Source organism: Gigantopelta aegis, chromosome 1 (genome assembly GCF_016097555.1).
Source record: "Gigantopelta aegis isolate Gae_Host chromosome 1, Gae_host_genome, whole genome shotgun sequence".
In the NCBI taxonomy this organism is placed as follows: Eukaryota; Metazoa; Mollusca; class Gastropoda; order Neomphalida; family Peltospiridae; genus Gigantopelta; species Gigantopelta aegis.
Window position 1 is genome coordinate 36,306,228 of NC_054699.1, and position 21,568 is coordinate 36,327,795.

Consider the following 21,568-nt stretch of genomic DNA (forward strand, 5'->3'; position numbering starts at 1 on the left):
GGTGTACTACGCCAATGGGTTAAAGCCCTTTTCAGGACTGACTGGTAATGTGTATGTTGTCATGTGTACTACGCCAATGGGTTAAAGCTATGTTTGTCTTTTCATGAGCTACCACACTTAGCCCTGACTGGTAATGTGTATGTTGTCATGGTGTACTACGCCAATGGGTTAAAGCTGTGTTTGTCTTTTCAGGATCTCTTAGCCCTGACTGGTAATGTGTATGTTGTCATGGTGTACTACGCCAATGGGTTAAAGCTGTGTTTGTCTTTTCAGGATCTCTTAGCCCTGACTGGTAATGTGTATGTTGTCATGGTGTACTACGCCAATGGGTTAAAGCTGTGTTTGTCTTTTCAGGATCTCTGCAGCTGAAATCAACCCAGTCTGTCATTTTTACATCAGTTGAGGGAGAAAACTTTGAGATTTTGTCACCTACTTTGCTGAAAGGCAGTTACAAAAAAGAAACCTCTCAGACATCTCCCTTGTTTTTACAGGTGTGTATTCACATGTAGGACATGAAACAGCACAAGTACATGCCCTAAAAAATAAATACAAAACAAATCTCAAAGTGCTGTTCCAGATATATGATGTACTGAGTTATATCAATCAGGAAACGCTAAATGAAGATTTGGAATCTATACATGAGTGGTCAGCTAGTTGGGGAGCTGAATTTAGTATAACTAAAACCAAATCAATGTTGCTCACAAGAAAACCACATATTGATATTCCTAAGCTATACCGTAATGGAATTCCTCTTGATAATGTAACCTCCCACAAACATCTAGGGCTTACTTTATAGATCATATTAATGATATATATATACTAAAGCTTGTAAACAACAACATTCTACGTATGTTAAAATATAAATTAAATAGAAATTCCCTAACTAAACTGTATGTTGCATTTATAAGACCAATCTTGGAATATGGTAATATAATTTGGGATAATTGTACAGCAGAAGAATCCAATACAATTGAGTCAGTGCAACTTGAGGCTGCCCGTATCATTACAGGACTTTGGAAAGGAACATCTCCTGACAAACTATATTATGAACTTGGTTGGGAACCATTATATAAACGTCGCAAAACTAGTAAGTTAATTCTAATGCATAAAATACTTAAAGGGACACGCCCTAGTTGTTACCATTACGCCGTTGTTTTTCGCTATTAAACCCATTTTCTCACAAATAAAATTGCACTTTACCTACATTTTATTATTTAGAATATACATTTCCATTCACCTGAAGTGTTTTTTGGTAATCCTGGTGTTTGTAATACATCTTAAAAATGCATGCACGTTTGAGAAAAAAACGTTGAGCAGACAAGGTCTAATCTGTTTTTAGAGGGGATCTTCCCGTTTCAACATTACAGACGTTGGTATACCACGTGACCATTATCATTTTGGTTTGGTTTGTTTTCTCATGCACGGTTCGTGCAATCAACATCCGATTTGTTGTCATTTGCTTATCGTTCATTTGTGAGGTTTTTCTTCACAGTTTGTGAACATTTTCATTAACAATAATGTTCAGACAAGTAAGTATCTCAATACAAAACGTTACAAACCCTTAAATTTTGCTAAGTCTTACGATTTCTGGAGAGGGGATACAACCTTGGGTGGTGGTGGTGGTGGGGAACACACTATATTGTTATCTTTATTTAAATAGAGTAGGACAAAAAAAATCTTACATTTTCATCCTACTGTACTACTACCACTACCACTACTACTACTACTACTACCCACAATAATAAACAGTGCATCTAATTGCTAATAACAATAGGTTAGCCACTAGTACCCGGTGCCAAATAGCAAATGTAGGCTAATTGCTTTTTATATATAAAATTTATTATTTCAAACACTGTAGTATAGTTAACATGGTCAGTGATGGACTATCATTGTCGTCTTATTCCAATTTAAGTATCATGATTATCTACAAACCTGTAACACACTTAGATCACGTTTTTATAAAATGGAGTGAAAAAGCAGGTTTTATATCGATAAATACCATGGGAATCCCCATGACCCATTTGCTTGAAATAATTTTGAAAGTTAGTATTCTGATATCACCGGTAGATGTCGCTCGAAGCACAAAAATGCCTACGTCACGACAAATTTCACAGAGTGCACACATACTTGGGGTGCGTTCCTTTCACCTCTCCTGGACATGTTCCAACTGTTCTGTCCTGGACAGCGAAAGGAATGAGTATGGAACAGGGAGTTACTTTACGAACATGGATGCTTCTTTTTAGGAAGTGGCTGCTGCAGCAATCGTGATACTTGAATGGGAATAAGACGACACTGACCATGTTGACTATACTACAGTGTTTGAAATAATAAATTTTATATATTTTGTATAAACTGCAATTAGCCTACATTTGCTATTCGGAACCGGGTACTAGTGCCTAACCTATTGTTATTAGCAATTAGATGCACCGTTTATTATTGGTGGTGGTGGTGGTGGGTGGTAGTAGTAGTAGTAGTAGTCATAGTAGTCGTCGTCGTCGTCGTCACGGGTGGAGAGGCACTTCCCCTCCCCAGGACGAAAATGTAAGATTTTTTTTTCCTACTCTATTTAAATAAAGGTAACAATATAGCTTGTGTCCCCCACCCCCACCTCCCAAGGTTGTATCCCCTCTCCAGATATCGTAAGACTTAGCAAAATTATTGGTTTTAAGGGTTTATAACGTTTTGTATTGAGATATTTACGTGTCTGAACTTTATTGTTAATGAAAATGTTCACGAACTGTGAAGAAAAACCTCACAAATGAACAACAAGCAAATGGTAACAAATCGGATGTTGATTGCACAAACCGTGCACGAGAAAACAATCCGAACCAAAATGATAATGGTCATGTGGTATACCAACGTCTGTGACATTGAAATGGGAATATCCCCTCTAAAAATAGATTAGACCTTGTCTGCTCAACGTTTTTTTCTCAGAGGCACGTGGCTTTTTAAGAAATACGAAAAATGCATTTTGTGGTATTACAAACACCAGGATTACCAGGATTACCAAAAAACACTTCAGATGAATGGAAATGTATATTGTAAATAATAAACAGTAAGTAAAGTGCAATTTTATTTGTGAAAAAATGGGATTAATAACGAAAAACAACGGCGTAATGGTTAACAACTAGGGCGTGTCTCTTTAAGGAATTACCTTAATATCTTAGACATTGATCTTCTATTATCCGGTTCAATAAACCTACCAATTGAAAAAAACTATTTCATTTTTAAAGCAGTACATAAATATATAGCTGAAAGTAAGAGATTCGAGTTGCACTAACTTATTATTCTGATTTTAACTGCCCCCATATAAGGTTTAGCTCCAACAATAGGATCATCACTATCATAATTTTTCTCGACTATCCCATTTCTATTCTCTCTACTCTCTACCTTTTATTACTATATATTAATAACTATTAATTATGCTAACCCTATCGCTTCATGTGGTAGGCTACAGATTTCTTTACTGTTCTATGCCTACCGCATTTCAATGCTTTCCTACCACTTCCAGCAAAAAAAAAACAACAACAAACCCCCCACCCCCCCAAAAAAAAAAAACCCACTAAAAAAGAAAGAAAATTTAAGCTTTAAAAATTGTGATGGGTTTAAATTGATACCAAATAATGATTAATCCAGTTATTTCAGTACCACTTGTAGACCCTCATCCGGCACAAGCTGACCTCACAGTGCACCTACCACTTGGTAACCTGACCCTCATCTCACAAGCTCCCTCAAGCGGGAAACTGCACAACTAAAAGCAGCACTTGTAGACTGCACATAAACTATTGACCAGTCACACAGAAACCTATCATCGTCACCACTACTAGACCCTCATCTCACAAGCTCACTTTCTAATTCTAAAATGTTGGTAAGTATGGTTATATACTTTATGCCATTGGGCATTATGTTATTATTTTTTATATATGATTATGAATATTGATTAGGCCTATTGTCTGATGTCCATCTTGTTTAGGAGAGCACTTATATAGGCTCTGCCTGTTGTACAATCCTTTTGACTTTTTTTCTTATCAATAAAATATTTCAAAACGAAAGATATTATTTAGTATGATTAGAAAATGAAAACAAAAAATTAAAAAGAATTATATACCGCTATATTTTCGATTTAAAAATATTCCCCTGAAAAACAGAACCAGCTGAATTCATTTCGGGAATTTCTGTAAGATTTGATCCATAACGTCACGAAGGGAACTCCATTCGATAGTGAGCGTCATTGTTCATTGCCTCTTTTGTGTTTATTATGGTTAAACGACGTGTTGTTGATGGTTCTAGCAATAGAAAAGCCGATAAATTTAGCCTTCACACATTTCCTAGTAATGTTGCAGTGAGAAAGTTGTGTGAATTTGATTCAAACAAAGTGGAAAGACTGGACAGGAAGGAAATGCCCGAGACCATTGTGATAGCAGTGGACATTTTAGTTTCGATTCGTTCGAACTGGCTTGTAGGCTTAAGCGAGATATGGGAATACCATGTGTTATGGCTTTTTAAAAAGAAAGAAAGAAAGAAATGTTTTATTTAACGACGCACTCAACACATTTTATTGACGGTTATATGGCGTCAGACATATGGTTAAGGACCACACAGATTTTGAGAGGAAACCCGCTGTCGACGCTACATGGGCTACATTGTTACTGTCAAATCATGACAAGTTACAAATTTGTACCGGACAATGACCCTGACCGGCCGCTTATTTCATGGCTTGAACTCTGTTCAGAATGTTTTCTCATGCATGGTTCGTGCAATCAACATCTAATTTGTTGTCGTCTGCTTCTCGTTTATTTGTGAGATTTTTCATTACAGTTCGAGAATATTTTTATCAACAATAAAGTTCAAACAAGCAAGTATCTATAGCCTAGTCCATCCCATCCTACAAAATTGTTTTTTTATTAAATAATTTCAGTTTGGTTCGACATAAGAAAAAAAGTAAGTGTTTTGGAAATAACAAAAAAATACTATTTTTGTAAACACTAAAAAAATGTATTATTAATATGTTTTATTTCAATTACTTTTTTGTTTTTAATGAAAAAAAAAGTGCCCTGAAAATGGTGAAAATTACCCCAAAGTGTTTAGTCTATGCGCCATCTTGTCTCCCCTGCACTTCAGTATGAGTATGATTACTATATTAGCGCCATACTGCTCCGAGATCAAACTATCCTAGCCCATGATTTTTTATTACAGTGACTTTGATAAATTACTCCCAAATTGGCACATTAAAATTATTTACCACAACCATTTATTCTTATTCAAAAGATAATATTTGAAGACTTACGAAATCAACAGTTAACACACATAGTTAATCCTTTATTCTTTCCAATACAGATGACCCAGACACAGACTGCTATCAACCACACCATGCCTTCTCTGTTTATAAGTACATGTAGTTGTCAATTAATTATCTGTTACACCCTTTCTATACAGTTAAGTTGTCAATCAGCCATTTCTATCCTGACACCCCCTTCTCAAAACACACACACACTAAAAACATCGATGTGTGTATGTCTACTCACTCAACATCAAAGAAAACAGTGTTTAGTGAGTATTTAAACCATGATAAAAACTTTGTTATTATGTCCCATACAAGCGTCCATTTGCTGATACATACAAAAAAGTTATGTTTTATTTGAGCAATAAAAACATTTACTTTATTAATATTACGTCAGCAATTTCTGGCTAGAAAACCACTTATTTGGTGCCAAATATGTCATATGTTATTGTCTGATATTTTGTCTGATATTTATTCAGTAATTCCTAATAAAAATTAGAAACTTTTTATTTTGTTATGGATATCATCGCTTATAAAAAATAACGGACATTGTAATTTATTAAGCATTACAATTGTCTATTTTGGGTGCCAAATAATATTTACACTGACTTTATAAAAACAAAACTACTTTTGTCAGCCGTTGATATTTAAGCAATTGATTCATTTGAAGAAAATAGAAATAAAAAGGCCAGACCAGTGTTATCCAACATTAGGGGATCATATTAAAAATTCTTTATTCAGATGTTTGAGATATCTTAATTAAATTAAAACTGATCGGTTCACCAAGTGAATGCCTATGAATGACAGACTGACATTATCTCTGGTTCAATTACATGTTAAACCACATCGTACCAATCGTTTTTGTACCAGATACTGAGGTGCTAGTGGGGGAGGGGCAAGGGGGGCAGTTGCCCCCCCCCCCCCCCCAAAAAAAAAAATCCGGAAAGCATTATAGAAACTTAAAGAAAATTCTCTTCTTAACTGTTTAAGGAGTTTTAGACTATTAACTACTCAGTTGCCCCCCCAAACAAAACATTCTAGCTACGGCCCTGAGTAGGCCTATCCATAGAGTCAACTAACACACAACCATATACACTAAGCAAGCTTTCAAATGTTTTTAGTGGATTTTTTTTTTTTTTGATTTAATTGGAAGGATGGGGGAGTGGGAGTTGCTCAGCCGCCCACCTTTTATTTTCACCCATTTAAACACAGAACTAACAGAATGACAACATAATAAACATAAAATAATAATTATAAAAATGAAATAAATAGGGCAATGACCCCAGTATTCGACCACTTAAGAAAGAAAGGATTATAACATGTTCATTTTATTGGCATTTGCTAATATTTGTTTTTCTTCGTAAATACTTACTGGCAATGCTATTCATTGAATAGACCCAAGTTTTGTTCATACGGTATACGCCGATTAGAGTAGGTTTGAGTGCCGCAAGGAACAGTATGCCATATTTGACCAGCTGACCCAGTATTCGACCACTTTCTAATTAACTAATAAAACTAAACTTTGAAGTTTATTTCATAGTTAATGCAGCATATATCAAACAACTAACTCCAAAAAGTGTTGATTTTAACAACTGTAACACATATTCATGCATTTACGCACACACGCACATGCTTAAAATACACATTCACACACACACAATTACTTTCTGATGAAGAGTCTCTTTGGTCCTATCTCAATTTACAAATAATGATATTAGACTGAAAAAAAATAAATAATAATAGTGTAAGTCCTGACAAACAGCACCGAAAGACATAAACGTAGTAAATTTGTGGTTCTTTGGAGTTTATTTTGGGAATGTATCCTCAAGCTTTTGTATTGGTCGAATACTGGGGCAACCCTCTCTATCATATGTCATTATTTGGTCACGTGGTCACGTGATCGAAATTATAATGATTGAGGTCACATTGCATTGCCAGCTCCATTTGATTATAAATAAAAACATAAAGACATTTTCAAAGATTTCAAATGGATTAAAAGTATTGCAAATGTTCACGGGATGTTGGATGGTGTAATAGCATGCTATAAAAATGGCTGACGTTCATATTATCATTATAGCCTATGAATATCTACTTACATTCATTCACATGGTTATCGTCTGCTATTTCATTTCCGGAAGAAGAATGTTCACCCTGTCACGTATGTTCAAAATACGTTGGGGAAAATCTATATACTATTCAGTTTAAACAAGTATGGTAATTAATTAAATACACTGGTCGAATACTGGGGTCACTGCCCTAATATAAATTAAATAAAAATAATTAAAGAACAATAAAGTAAATAATATAATAAAATAATTTGAAAAAACAAAAACAAACTTGATTTGCTGGTTTAAAGGCAAACACTAAAATGTTTTAAAAGTACTACCCCAACCACACTTATTTTGTCTTGATTTGTGTTAATTAAACTGATGAGTAAAATGTAAAGCCCCTTAAAAAAATCTGGGAAAAAGGCCTGGCAATCTATACTTCTCTAATGTTGTTTGAAAAGTATTTTAATCACAATGCAATACAACAAATTCACGGTAATACAATATTTTAGTTTCTTATGCAATAAATAGTATTTTAATCACAATGCAATACCACAACTTCACAGACAGTGCAGTAGTTCGTCTTATGATGCTATCAACAGAAGGTCTACTGCTGAATCCGAAAGTGTATTTCTGGCTGTAGAACTGAACTCAGTATATGTATTTGTTGATTGTATTCATGACCTATATTTATATATTAAGATTTAGTCATTTTTAATAACATTTTATTTTTGTGTTGACAGGGGTTATCTGTAGCAAGCCATTCGAGTACTTTGCTTGGACCATTTAAAGCCGTCTATGATCCAGTTCCCCACCTGGAGCTGATGTCACAGCAGGAGGCAAGAGGAGTGAGAAAACCTCAGGTGTCAGGTATACACACTGAGGGTAAACGTGTCCCCAGGTTGAATGGTGAATGGGCTATATCGTGCTACGGTTGAATGCTGAAAGGGCTATATCGTGCTAAGGTTGAATGGTGAATGCCACTCAGCTATATAGTGCTACGGTTGAATGGTGAATGCCACTCTGCAATATAGTGCTACGGTTGAATGGTGAATGTCACTCAGCTATATAGTGCTAAGGGTGAATTGTGAATGCCACTCTGCTATATCGTGCTAAGGTTGAATGGTGAATGCCACTCTGCTATGTCCTGCTACTCTTGTTCAATAATGTTTTTATCTAGATTAGTGAGTATACCGGTAACCAAGGATATCAAATGATATTTTGGGAAAGTTAGAATGGTGGGTTTAAATTTTTATTTAATTTTTCTTTTTCTTTTATCTGCTATTACATTTATGTTCATAAATTAAATAATTAAATTTCCATTACATAATTACAATATAACATCGTCCCATTGGTCCAGCCGTAGCAATGCGAGTTTGTTAATTTCTCGATGGACGTAAAAATAAGGTTGTCAGGGAACGTCATAATATCTGATGATGTCATTTTATATTGGTAGTTTGTCTAACTGAGCGTTTCTGTTGAAGAACCAAAAAATTATTCAAAATAAAATATTAACATTTAGGGTTATTATTAGTAAGTAAATTGCAAATTTTCGAAACAATTGGCAAATTTTATTTATATTTGGTGAATTACTTCCCTGTAATAATTGATATTTTGTTAAAAATAACCAGGTTTTTTGCAATTTTGGAAGTTTTTGCGATAATTAGGCAAATTTTTCTCCACGCCCAGAGTCAATGTAGCCGTGATGTTTTAAATTTAATGATAAGGATTGTCTGTTATTTCTTTTACATTCATCTTGGTATGAACAAACAAAATGTATCTGCAATCTTATGTGTGAACGGCTTCACCGATTCACACAGTTTGTGGATTTTTTTTTTCATACCCAGATGAATGTAACATAAATAATGGACAATCCTTAATTACATTATTTTTTGTTAGTTGAAAAGAAACCAAAACGACCTATGATGATGCAGCTGAAGTGGCCCAAAACAGGAATCCTCGGTGACAAGAGGCTGGCTATGGTGGACCATCATTATACAGGTGGGTGTCTCATTAACGACAGACAGCAAACACTGGGAGCTAATAAAACACAGAACACTGTGGACGTGAGCGGTGGAGAGAAAGAACATGACAGTGATGGTCCAGAGAGGAGAACGAAAGACATCATTCACCAGAGTCAGCTTGATGGGTTAGAGTCAGAAGATGAGGTAAATATTTGATTGCAATGAACACTTTCTTATAGGCATACAGGCTCCCATTTTTGTAGGGGGAGAGGGGGGGCAGACTGCTTTTTACCTGAATTAAAGGCAAATACCTGAATCTGGATAACAGCATTTATTCATATTACCTTTATACGCGGTTGGCCTAGGATTGATCCCCATCATTGGACCCATTGGGCTATTTTTCGTTCCAGCCAGTGCTCCACAACTGGTGTAACAAAGGTTGTGGTATGTACTATCCTGTGTGGGATGGTGCATATAAAAGATCCCTTCCTGCTAATCGAAAAGAGTAGCCGATGAAGTGGTGACAGTGGGTTTCCTCGCTAAATATCTGTGTGATCCGTAACCATATGTCTGACGCCATATAAATGTAAATAAAATGTGTTGAGTGTGTCATTAAATAAAACATTTCCTTCCTTCCTTCATATTAGCTTTACTGCCAAACAGCTACATGTATATAGGGGTGCAAATGAAGCACTACACATTTTTACATTACACAACTAATATTGTGGGTAGAATGATGGAATTAAATGGGGAAAACAGTGATGGAAATAAGCAAACATTTCACTAGTCCACCGGACAAGTACATCTAGAAATCTACTTGTCCACCTATAATTTCACTTGTCCAAATAAATTATTTGTTTTATTCAAGTGCAAGGACAATGTTCTTGATTGCTCAAAATGAAACTGCATTGAAAATTTTTATTTGTCCACCGGATAAACACCAAGGTACATTATTGCTTATCCGAGCAGATTTTCACTTGTCAGGACAAACGGACAAGTGCTTATTTTGAACGCTGACACAACAATGATTGTGGGTACAAAATGCACGAACACTTGAAACGAGCAGCGTGTAAACTGTCGTGAGTATGTACATGTATGTGTAGGTTCAAACAAGATGTGAGTATGTACATGTACGTGCAGGTTCAGACAAGACGTGAGTATGTACATGTACGTGTAGGTTCAGACAATGACGTGAGTATGTACGTGTAGGTTCAGACAGTGACGTGAGTATGTACGTGTAGGTTCAGACAATGTCGTGAGTATGTACATGTAGGTTCAGACAGTGACGTGAGTATATACGTGTAGGTTCAGACAAGACGTGAGTATGTACGTGTAGGTTCAGACAAGACGTGAGTATGTACGTGTAGGTTCAGACAAGACGTGAGTATGTACATGTACGTGTAGGTTCAGACAAGACGTGAGTATGTACATGTAGGTTCAGACAAGACGTGAGTATGTACATGTACGTGTAGGTTCAGACAAGACGTGAGTATATACATGTAGGTTCAGACAAGACGTGAGTATGTACATGTACGTGTAGGTTCAGACAAGACATGAGTATGTACATGTACGTGTAGGTTCAGACAAGACGTGAGTATGTATATGTACGTGTAGGTTTAGACAATGTCGTGAGTATGTATGTGTGGGTTGGGTCAAGACGTGAGTATGTGCATGTAGGTTGAGACAAGACGTGAGTATGTACATGTAGGTTGAGACAAGACGTGAGTATGTACATGTAGGTTGAGACAAGACGTGAGTATGTACATGTAGGTTGAGACAAGACGTGAGTATGTACATGTATGTGTAGGTTGAGACAAGACGTGAGTATGTACATGTACGTGTAGGTTGAGACAAGACGTGAGTATGTACATGTACGTGTAGGTTCAGACAAGACGTGAGTATGTACATGTACGTGTAGGTTGAGACAATGACGTATGTACATGTACGTGTAGGTTGAGACAAGACGTGAGTATGTACATGTAGGTTGAGACAAGACGTGAGTATGTACATGTAGGTTCAGACAAGACGTGAGTATGTACATGTACGTGTAGGTTCAGACAATGACGTGAGTATGTACATGTAGGTTGAGACAAGACGTGAGTATGTACGTGTAGGTTGAGACAAGACGTGAGTATGTACATGTAGGTTTCAGACAAGACGTGAGTATGTACATGTACGTGTAGGTTGAGACAAGACGTGAGTATATACATGTAGGTTCAGACAAGACGTGAGTATGTACATGTAGGTTGAGACAAGACGTGAGTATGTACATGTAGGTTGAGACAAGACGTGAGTATGTACATGTAGGTTGAGACAAGATGTGAGTATGTACATGTAGGTTCAGACAAGACGTGAGTATGTACATGTAGGTTCAGACAAGATGTGAGTATGTACACGTACATGTAGGTTCAGACAATGCCGTGAGTATGTACATGTACGTGTAGGTTCAGACAATGATGTGAGTATGTACACGTACGTGTAGGTTCAGACAATGGTGTGAGTATGTACACGTACGTGTAGGTTCAGACAATGACGTGAGTATGTACACGTACGTGTAGGTTCAGACAATGACGCGAGTATGTACACGTACGTGTAGGTTCAGACAATGTCGTGAGTATGTATGTGTAGGTTCAGACAATGATGTGAGTATGTACATGTATTAGTAGGTTCAGACAATGGTGTGAGTATGTACACGTACGTGTAGGTTCAGACAATGTCGTGAGTATGTACATGTATTAATAGGTTCAGACAATGTCGTGAGTATGTACATGTACGTGTAGGTTCAGACAGTGACGTGAGTATGTACATGTACGTGTAGGTTCAGACAATGACGTGAGTATGTACATGTACGTGTAGGTTCAGACAGTGACGTGAGTATGTACATGTACGTGTATGTTCAGACAATGTCATGAGTATGTACGTGTAGGTTCAGACAGTGACGTGAGTATGTACATGTACGTGTAGGTTCAGACAATGACGTGAGTATGTACATGTACGTGTAGGTTCAGACAATGATGTGAGTATGTACATGTATGTGTAGGTTCAGACAATGACGTGAGTATGTACAGACAATGACGTGAGTATGTTCATGTACGTGTAGGTTCAGACAATGACGTGAGTATGTACATGTATGTGTAGGTTCAGACAAGACGTGAGTATGTACATGTACGTGTAGGTTCAGACATTGACATGAGTATGTACATGTACATGTAGGTTCAGACAATGACGTGAGTATGTACATGTAGGTTCAGACAATGACATGAGTATGTATATGTACGTGTAGGTTCAGACAATGATGTGAGTATGTACATGTACGTGTAGGTTCAGACAGTGACGTGAATATGTACATGTACGTGTAGGTTCAGACAATGATGTGAGTACGTACATGTACGTGTAGGTTCAGACAATGATGTGAGTACGTACATGTACGTGTAGGTTCAGACAGTGACGTAAGTATGTACACGTACGTGTATGTTCAGACAATGTCATGAGTATGTACGTGTAGGTTCAGACAGTGACGTGAGTATGTACATGTACGTGTAGGTCAGACAAGACGTGAGTATGTACACGTATGTGTAGGTTCAGACAATGGTGTGAGTATGTACGTGTAGGTTCAGACAATGTCGTGAGTATGTACATGTACGTGTAGGTTCAGACAGTGACGTGAGTATGTACATGTACGTGTAGGTTCAGGCAAGACGTGAGTATGTACACATATGTGTAGGTTCAGACAATGACGTGAGTATGTACATGTACGTGTAGGTTCAGACAGTGACGTGAGTATGTACATGTATGTGTAGGTTCAGACAATGGTGTGAGTATGTACACGTATGTGTAGGTTCAGACAGTGACGTGAGTATGTACACGTACGTGTAGGTTCAGACAATGGTGTGAGTATGTACACGTACGTGTATGTTCAGACAATGTCATGAGTATGTACGTGTAGGTTCAGACAGTGACGTGAGTATGTACATGTACGTGTAGGTTCAGACAAGACGTGAGTATGTACACGTATGTGTAGGTTCAGACAATGGTGTGAGTATGTACGTGTAGGTTCAGACAATGTCATGAGTATGTACATGTACGTGTAGGTTCAGACAGTGACGTGAGTATGTACACGTACGTGTATGTTCAGACAATGTCATGAGTATGTACGTGTAGGTTCAGACAGTGATGTGAGTATGTACATGTATGTGTAGGTTCAGACAAGACGTGAGTATGTACATGTATGTGTAGGTTCAGACAATGGTGTGAGTATGTACACGTATGTGTAGGTTCAGACAGTGACGTGAGTATGTACACGTACGTGTAGGTTCAGACAATGGTGTGAGTATGTACACGTACGTGTATGTTCAGACAATGTCATGAGTATGGACGTGTAGGTTCAGACAAGACATGAGTATGTACACGTATGTGTAGATTCAGACAATGGTGTGAGTATGTACGTGTAGGTTCAGACAATGTCGTGAGTATGTACATGTACGTGTAGGTTCAGACAGTGACATGAGTATGTACACGTACGTGTATCTTCAGACAATGTCATGAGTATGTACGTGTAGGTTCAGACAGTGATGTGAGTATGTACATGTACGTGTAGGTTCAGACAAGACATGAGTATGTACACGTATGTGTAGGTTCAGACAATGGTGTGAGTATGTACACGTACGTGTAGGTTCAGACAGTGGTGTGAGTATGTACACGTAAGTGTAGGTTCAGACAATGGTGTGAGTATGTACACATATGTGTAGGTTCAGACAGTGATGCGAGTATGTACATGTATGTGTAGGTTCAGACAGTGACGTCAGTATGTACACGTACTTGTAGGTTCAGACAGTGTCGTGAGTATGTACATGTATGTGTAGGTTCAGACAATGATGTGAGTATGTACACGTACGTGTAGGATCAGACACTGACGTGAGTATGTACATGTACGTGTAGGTTCAGACAGTGACGTGAGTGTATACGTACGTGTAGGTTCAGACAATGTCATGAGTATGTATGTGTATGTTCAGACAGTAACGTGAGTATGTACATGTACGTGTAGGTTCAGACAATGTCGTGAGTATGTACGTGTAGGTTCAGACAATGGCGTGAGTATGTACATGCACGTGTAGGTTCAGACAATGACGTGAGTATGTACATGTACGTGTAGGTTCAGACAATGACGTGAGTATGTACATGTACGTGTAGGTTCATACAAGACGCGAGTATGTACATGTACGTGTAGGTTCAGACAATGGTGTGAGTATGTACACGTACGTGTAGGTTCAGACAATGGTGTGAGTATGTACACGTACGTGTAGGTTCAGACAATGTCGTGAGTATGTACATGTATGTGTAGCTTCAGACAATGACATGAGTATGTACACATACGTGTAGGTTCAGACAATGTCGTGAGTATATACATGTATGTGTAGGTTCAGACAATGACGTGAGTATGTACATGTGCATGTAGGATCAGACAATGACGGGTAACAGCTACCATCGTACACCGATCAAAAAAAAAAAGCAGAATACATGTTTACATGTCACCTAATTCCAACTCGGGTTAGTCAAGTGTAAATGTATAGGTTCATGCACAAGCTGTTGTTCATTTCACCTTTAATTTGTACCTGTATATACATGTGCGTACTCTGTACATGTACACAAACCTGCTGGGTACAACATTTATTTATACTGGTCAACTTTTGTCATCCGACACACACAGTAATTGTTCTTGTAAGCCCTCTCTACTGTCACATAAACATAAAAATATGGACTTAAATGTAATTCATAAAACAAATTTAAATCTATCTTTTTACAGTGATTTGGTTAATACATATAGTGCTTTAGGCAAAACAAAAGAAACTAAAAAAAAAACAAAAAAAAATGAAATGAAAAAAGGCTGAATAATTTATGTTCATACATGTACATGCATGTAGTGATAGAAATAAGAAACAAAATTCACTTGTCCACCGTATACCACAAAATCTAAGTATACCACAAAATCTACTTGTCCGCAAATATTTCTATGTATGGTAGAATGTGGATGCAGCAGGAAAAGTTAAAGCCCTTGGCTGTTCTTTTTAAACCAATTCGCATATTACTCTTCACTTCAAATTGCATTGTAATTTCGTGACTCAGGTGACTGCAACAAATTGTAGAATGTTTTACAGTGGAGATAGTTTCAGCATGAAACAAATCATAAACAATTAGTGTTTTTGTTTAGCATTCAGTGAAAACCAGTTAAATTGTTCTCGAGAACATTCCCTTCAAAACACATTACTGGTTTTCAGCTGAAGGCCTGTCGAAATGTCCTGTCATAAATGAAAATATGCCTGTTACCAAATGTTAAAATAATGTTATTGTTGTCCTTTATTAATCATGTACTGTTACATATACTAGTAGTACAAGTTTAACTTTACATGATGCAGTGAACCTCCTCTAAACAGTAGCCTAACCCCACGGGCCAAATTGGACCCAAGTAAGCTCAATGGGTATCCAGGTTACAGGGGTTTGGATTGAGGTAAAAGTCTTTGTTGTATTCTGTTCACTATTAAATATGGAAAAAGTAATAAAATGTCAAATAACAACTACAATAAAATGTGGATAAAATGATGCAATTTATAAGCACTTGGCTTGTGAGGTCGGGCTGCGTTTTCATCATCAAACAAGTTGATGTTTTGTCAAACTTTTGAAATACAGTTGACATCTTTCCACAACTCCAACCCGAAGAATTTATTTTGTTAAATACATGTTAAGAACTTGACAGATAAAAAACGAAATTCATGATTGTCCGGACACTGCGGAAAGACCTATGACATATAAACAAATTCCAATCATATTCGCAACTCCAAGAATTTTATAATAACAAAGCTAGTGATAAACAAAATGAATAAGGTGTACTTTACTTACTTCAGAATAAAATTTTCCATTTAACTTTGGATGCTCAATTGACATTTGTCAAGAACACAACACAAGTTGAAGTGAAGGTACCATAGAGTGACAGTTAACCCGGAGCCTCATCCAAGGTAATATTCTGCCATAAATGATGGCTGCTACTTGTGGGGCCATGCGCTTTCAGAGGGACAGGCTACATTAAATAAACAAAATGAAACAAAATGATTCATCCACTGTTCAGTTTAGAAGGGTAGGCCAAAACATTAATTTAAAGGATACGTTGGTCGTTGAACCATTTGCAATGCATAGGGATTCCTCGGGTCTATTAATAGACATGGGAAACCTTTTTTCCTGGAAAACGCGAAGGCCTTCTAGTAACAGTTCAAGTGTAAGCACGTGCATGATATGGTAAAAAAACAAAAACAAAAAACCCCTTTAAATGTGCATTTTAAAACGTACTACATCGCACTGCTTCAACACAGAAATAATTACTCTCAATATTAATTAAGTTTGTGATTACCAAAGCCTGGCAAATGACACGTTTGTACCGGGCAAAGTCCATGACTAGACGCATATTTAGGCCTGTAGGACGATATCTGGAGTGGGGGATGGACACAACCTCTATGATGGGGAGACAAGCCAAATGTTTACTTCTTTGTTTTATTGAACAGGTCTGTTATTTTCAGACTTGTTCTGATAACAAATCAATAAGAAACCACATGACCAAACTTATCCCGCCTTTTCACGGGTTTATTGATCGATCGTCATTTGGTTTTGGTATGTAAATTTATTTTTAAGTAACTTATTTCATAAAATTCACTGCAGAGATATATGTAAATATTACTTACACCTAAATAATAAAATAATAAATGTTAACTAATATGCTTTTAATCTTGGATTAACCTGTCTGACAGGTTTTCGATTGATCACATTACTGATGATGTAATCAGAAATTCACAAAAATCAAAGGAAAACTGACTTTCACATTTGTGGTAAACAGGCAACTATTTCATTGTAAACTTAAACAACAAAACAATAAACTTTTTTTTTTTTTTAAATAAGTCGCAACTCCAAGATATTCTGAATATTGACAAGCTAAGACTACTACATGTATGTTATCAAGACCAGGTTTATTTCACTCTCAAACCACGATATTTGTATAACAGTTTGCGATGAGACACTGCTTCTTTTTTCTTTCTTTTTTAAAGTACAACAATTGTTAAAAGTTCTGATACTGCTTTATAAAAAACCAAAATTTACTTGGGCTCCGGATAACCACTACGGCAAATTACGCTTGTCTGAGTAAATTTTCACTTGTCGAGACAAATGGACTTGTACTTATTTCAAACGCTGGGAAAGGTTTCGGGCCAGCTTATTTTGCCCCAAAATATCTATAGTTTCTGCCCAACTTGAGGATTTACTCCAGCACTAGCCCAACCCTGTCTTGTATGCTCATGCTCTTTCTTATGGAGGTTGGTGAAGGCAGAGAATTTCATGTACACTATTGTACAGTTTGGTTAATATTAAATGCAACTTTACTTGATGCAAACAAACAACATTTACAAAGTGAATAAGATAAAGTGTCAGACTTCACTGTTTGTCAAAATCTACAACCGCTATGTAGGAAGACATCCAATCAGTTCGTGTCAAACAATCAAGTCTGTTAAAAATTTGGACAAACCAGGCCTCTGAAATTTACCAGAGCGATGATTTCGTTCACACGTCGCTCGCGTAAGTATAGTTTGTGTAACCCCGTTTTCATTCGTCCATTGAATTTATGACATCATTTACATGGTTATGATGGGTTACATAAAAACGAAATGGGTTACCTTAATTTGTTTTTGTGTAACCCAAAAATGGTTTATGCAAATTTTCAGTTCTAAGAGGCCTGTAAAACGACTTACTTTTTAAAAATCAATGAAAGAGAAAAAAATCTATTAGAAAGTCTATAAAACAAAAACATTGTTTCAAACTTTTTTTTAAACAACATTAATTTTGGAAACTACATGTATGTGAAACAATAAAAATATGTATATACTCAACGAAAGAAGAAGAGATTTCAGGTATCAACTTGAAATACATGTATAACTATATATTTTATTTAGCTATGAAACAATAAAATACAGGGTATATGAGAAACACACTAAAACAAGTTTGTGGAACAACAATATATTGAGCAAAATGTGTCTAAAACACACTAAAACAAGTTAGTGGAACAACAATATATTGAGCAAAATGTGTCTAAAACACACCAAAACAAGTTTGTGGAACAACAATATATTGAGCAAAATGTGTCTAAAACACACGAAAACAAGTTTGTGGAACCACAATATATTGAGCAAAATGTGTTTAAAACACACTAAAACAAGTTTGTGGAACAACAATATATTGAGCAAAATGTGTTTAAAACGCACTAAAACAAGTTTGTGGAACAACAATATATTGAGCAAATGTGTTTAAAATGCACTAAAACAAGTTTGTGGAACAACAATATATTGAGCAAAATGTGTTTAAAACGCACTAAAACAAGTTTGTGGAACAACAATATACTGAGCAAAATGTGTTTAAAACACACTAAAACAAGTTTGTGGAACAACAATATATTGAGCAAAATGTGTTTAAAATTTGTTTTGTAACATCCTAGTGTTTTGTTTCCTTCATTGTGAAGTGATAACTTTCTTTCAGAATGATCAACCAATGATGATTATCAGCAACCTTAAAGAAGCTTCACTGAAGTTTTACAAGAAAAAACAAAATGGTAAGAACTTCTCTGACATATATTTATATACCCCAGTCGTAAAATGAGTTGGGGGCAGATATGGTTTTTTCAGCCATAGCCCCAAGGCTCACCTGACACAATTGGACAATTTTTTTAGGTATGTGATGACCTAATGACCTCAGCAATGAAAATCCCATAACAAAGTGAAATCTCTATACATCACTTTTAGATCCAAACTAATACCTATGCAAAAGGTTTGTTTTAATGACACCTCTGGAGCGCATTGATTTATTTATCTGTGGCTATTGGATGTCAAACATTTGGTAATTTCAACATATAATCTTAGAGAGGAAACCAGCTACATTTTTCCATTAGTAGCAAGGGATCTTTTGTATGCACTTTTACACATACAAGATAACACATACCATGGCCTTTGATAAACCACTTGCGGTGCACTGGCTGGAACAAGAAATAGCCCAATGGGCCCACTGATGGGGATCGATCCCAAACCAATCACTCATCAAGCAAGCACTTTACCACTGGGCTATGTCAATAACCACACCATACCATTCAAAGGGAAGTAACTCGTGGTAAAAATAAAGAACTGCTAATGGTTGTAGGTTCCATTAGACCAAATCAATTCCTATTGCCGATAATGTTAACGTTTACTAGTAAAATTGATATAAGCAGCGTATCAACACACCCAGGAAGTACAGCAATAAAAAGTGTGGCACCTCACATGTAATCGACCTGCAAGAAAATGGGGGGTCACATGCCATTTAAGAGATTTAATTAATATACTACTCAAAAGAATTTAAGGGTCAAAAATTTATAACCAAATAAGTTTCAGAGTGTATTAGATTGATGATGTAAACTACACCAAAAAATTAATTTATTGTTCCATATTGACAAAATACCACAAATAAACGTCACTGTATACAAGAAAGTCACATGACATGCTGTCAAAGTTGAAGGTTGTCAAACATGGATTTTACACATTAGAACATTCGTTTAATAGTGTGTGAATCCATCCCTGGCGCGAATACACTCGACACATCGTTGCCTCATGCTGTTGATCAGACGTCTGAAGAACTCTTGGGGAATGGCCTGCCACTCTGCCATAAGAAGTTCACCCAGATTATGAAGGTTGGCCGGAGGGGCATGATTATCCCGAACTCTCCTGCCTAATTCGTCCCAGGCGTGCTCTATTGGGGCCAAGTCAGGCGAATATGCTGGCCAATCCATCCTGGCGATACCTTGTTGTCTGAGAAAGTCCGTTACCACCCTGGTGCGGTGGGGTCTGGCATTGTCATCCTGCAGAACTGCCCCGCCGCCAATCTGCTGAAGGCCTGGGAGAACCAACGGCCGGATAATCTCATTCAGATAGCAGATTCCATTCAGATTGCCATCCACCACATAGAGGGGGGTCCTGTGGTGGATAGAGATGCCGCCCCACACCATGACGCTGCCACCACCGAACCGGTGACGTTGTCTAACGTTAACAGCAGCGAAGCGCTCCCCAGGACGTCTGTAGACACGAACCCGACCGTCGTTGAACTGGAGACTAAACCTGGACTCCTCAGTGAACATCACTCGACCCCACTGAACACGTTGCCACCGCAGATGAAGCGTGCACCAGTGACGTCTGGCCGTTCTGTGACGTGGTAGGAGTGGTGGTCGAACAGCCTGGCGACGGCAGCGTAGATTATTGGCTCTCAGACGATTGCATATGGTTTGATCAGACACTCGAGTTCCAGTTGCAGTCCGCAGATTGTCACGTAATCGGCGTGCAGTGGTTGTGCGTTGACGTAGAGCCATATTGGTGATGTAACGGTCCTCTCTGTTTGTAGTGCTTCGGGGTCTTCCCGAACGTGGACGATTTCGAACAGAATTTGTTGCTTGGTACCGTTGCCACAGTCGGCCAACGACACTCTGACTGACACCAAGTCTCAGAGCAACATTTCTTTGCGTATTGCCATCCTGAAGCAAAGCAATAGCCCTTCCTCGATCTTCGATAGTCAGTTGAAGTTGTACCATTGTCGAATTTGGTGTGTGCACTGTACACGAACGCAAGCTCCAATTATACGGAAATTCAGCATTGGGAACATGGAATACACGTGCAAAGCGTGCAAATGAAGCGCTTTGTGAAAAAGCAAGTTATGGGCATTTAGCAGACCTTTCGCTTTCGCCCTAATTTACGTGCAAATGTAAGCATGTTTTCGCCATTAGAACTAGTCGACAGTGTCAATGACAGTGGATTTTAATTCATTTATGGGTTGCTTAGACCCACTTTCGTCAAAATGGAACAATACCATGCGTGACATTATGGTCTAGCTAATATAATTGACATTCAGAAAATAATGTCGAAAATATCGTCTGACCCTTAAATTCTTTTGAGTAGTATATTTTTAATAGCAACTGTCATTTTTGCTGAAAAGTGCACTTCCATTTTGGGGGGTACCCCACATTAGTTTCAAACTCTGGTATATACTGCATAACAACTGTATAACAAATAAAAGTATATGTATTCAATGGATAATAGTATTTGCACAAATAATCAATGTCACATATTACTACCAATCACACCCGCAGCTACTTTTACTTCATAAATATTTCACGGTGCACCTCGAACTTTGTAACGGAACTCTCTTCTTTGGTACTATGCAACCTGTACTAC

General features: G+C 37.2%; 1 protein-coding gene across 1 annotated transcript in view; it reads left to right on the forward strand.

Moving 5' to 3' along the window:
• The window catches only part of LOC121374375, a 32,162-nt gene that overhangs the window by 6,033 nt on the left and 4,561 nt on the right, over window positions 1-21,568 (forward strand). The window contains exons 3-6 of the mRNA XM_041501479.1: window positions 355-491; window positions 8,073-8,199; window positions 9,229-9,497; window positions 18,858-18,930. Of these exons, the coding sequence (XP_041357413.1) occupies window positions 355-491; window positions 8,073-8,199; window positions 9,229-9,497; window positions 18,858-18,930 (606 nt within the window). The remainder of the gene's footprint in view (window positions 1-354; window positions 492-8,072; window positions 8,200-9,228; window positions 9,498-18,857; window positions 18,931-21,568) is intronic.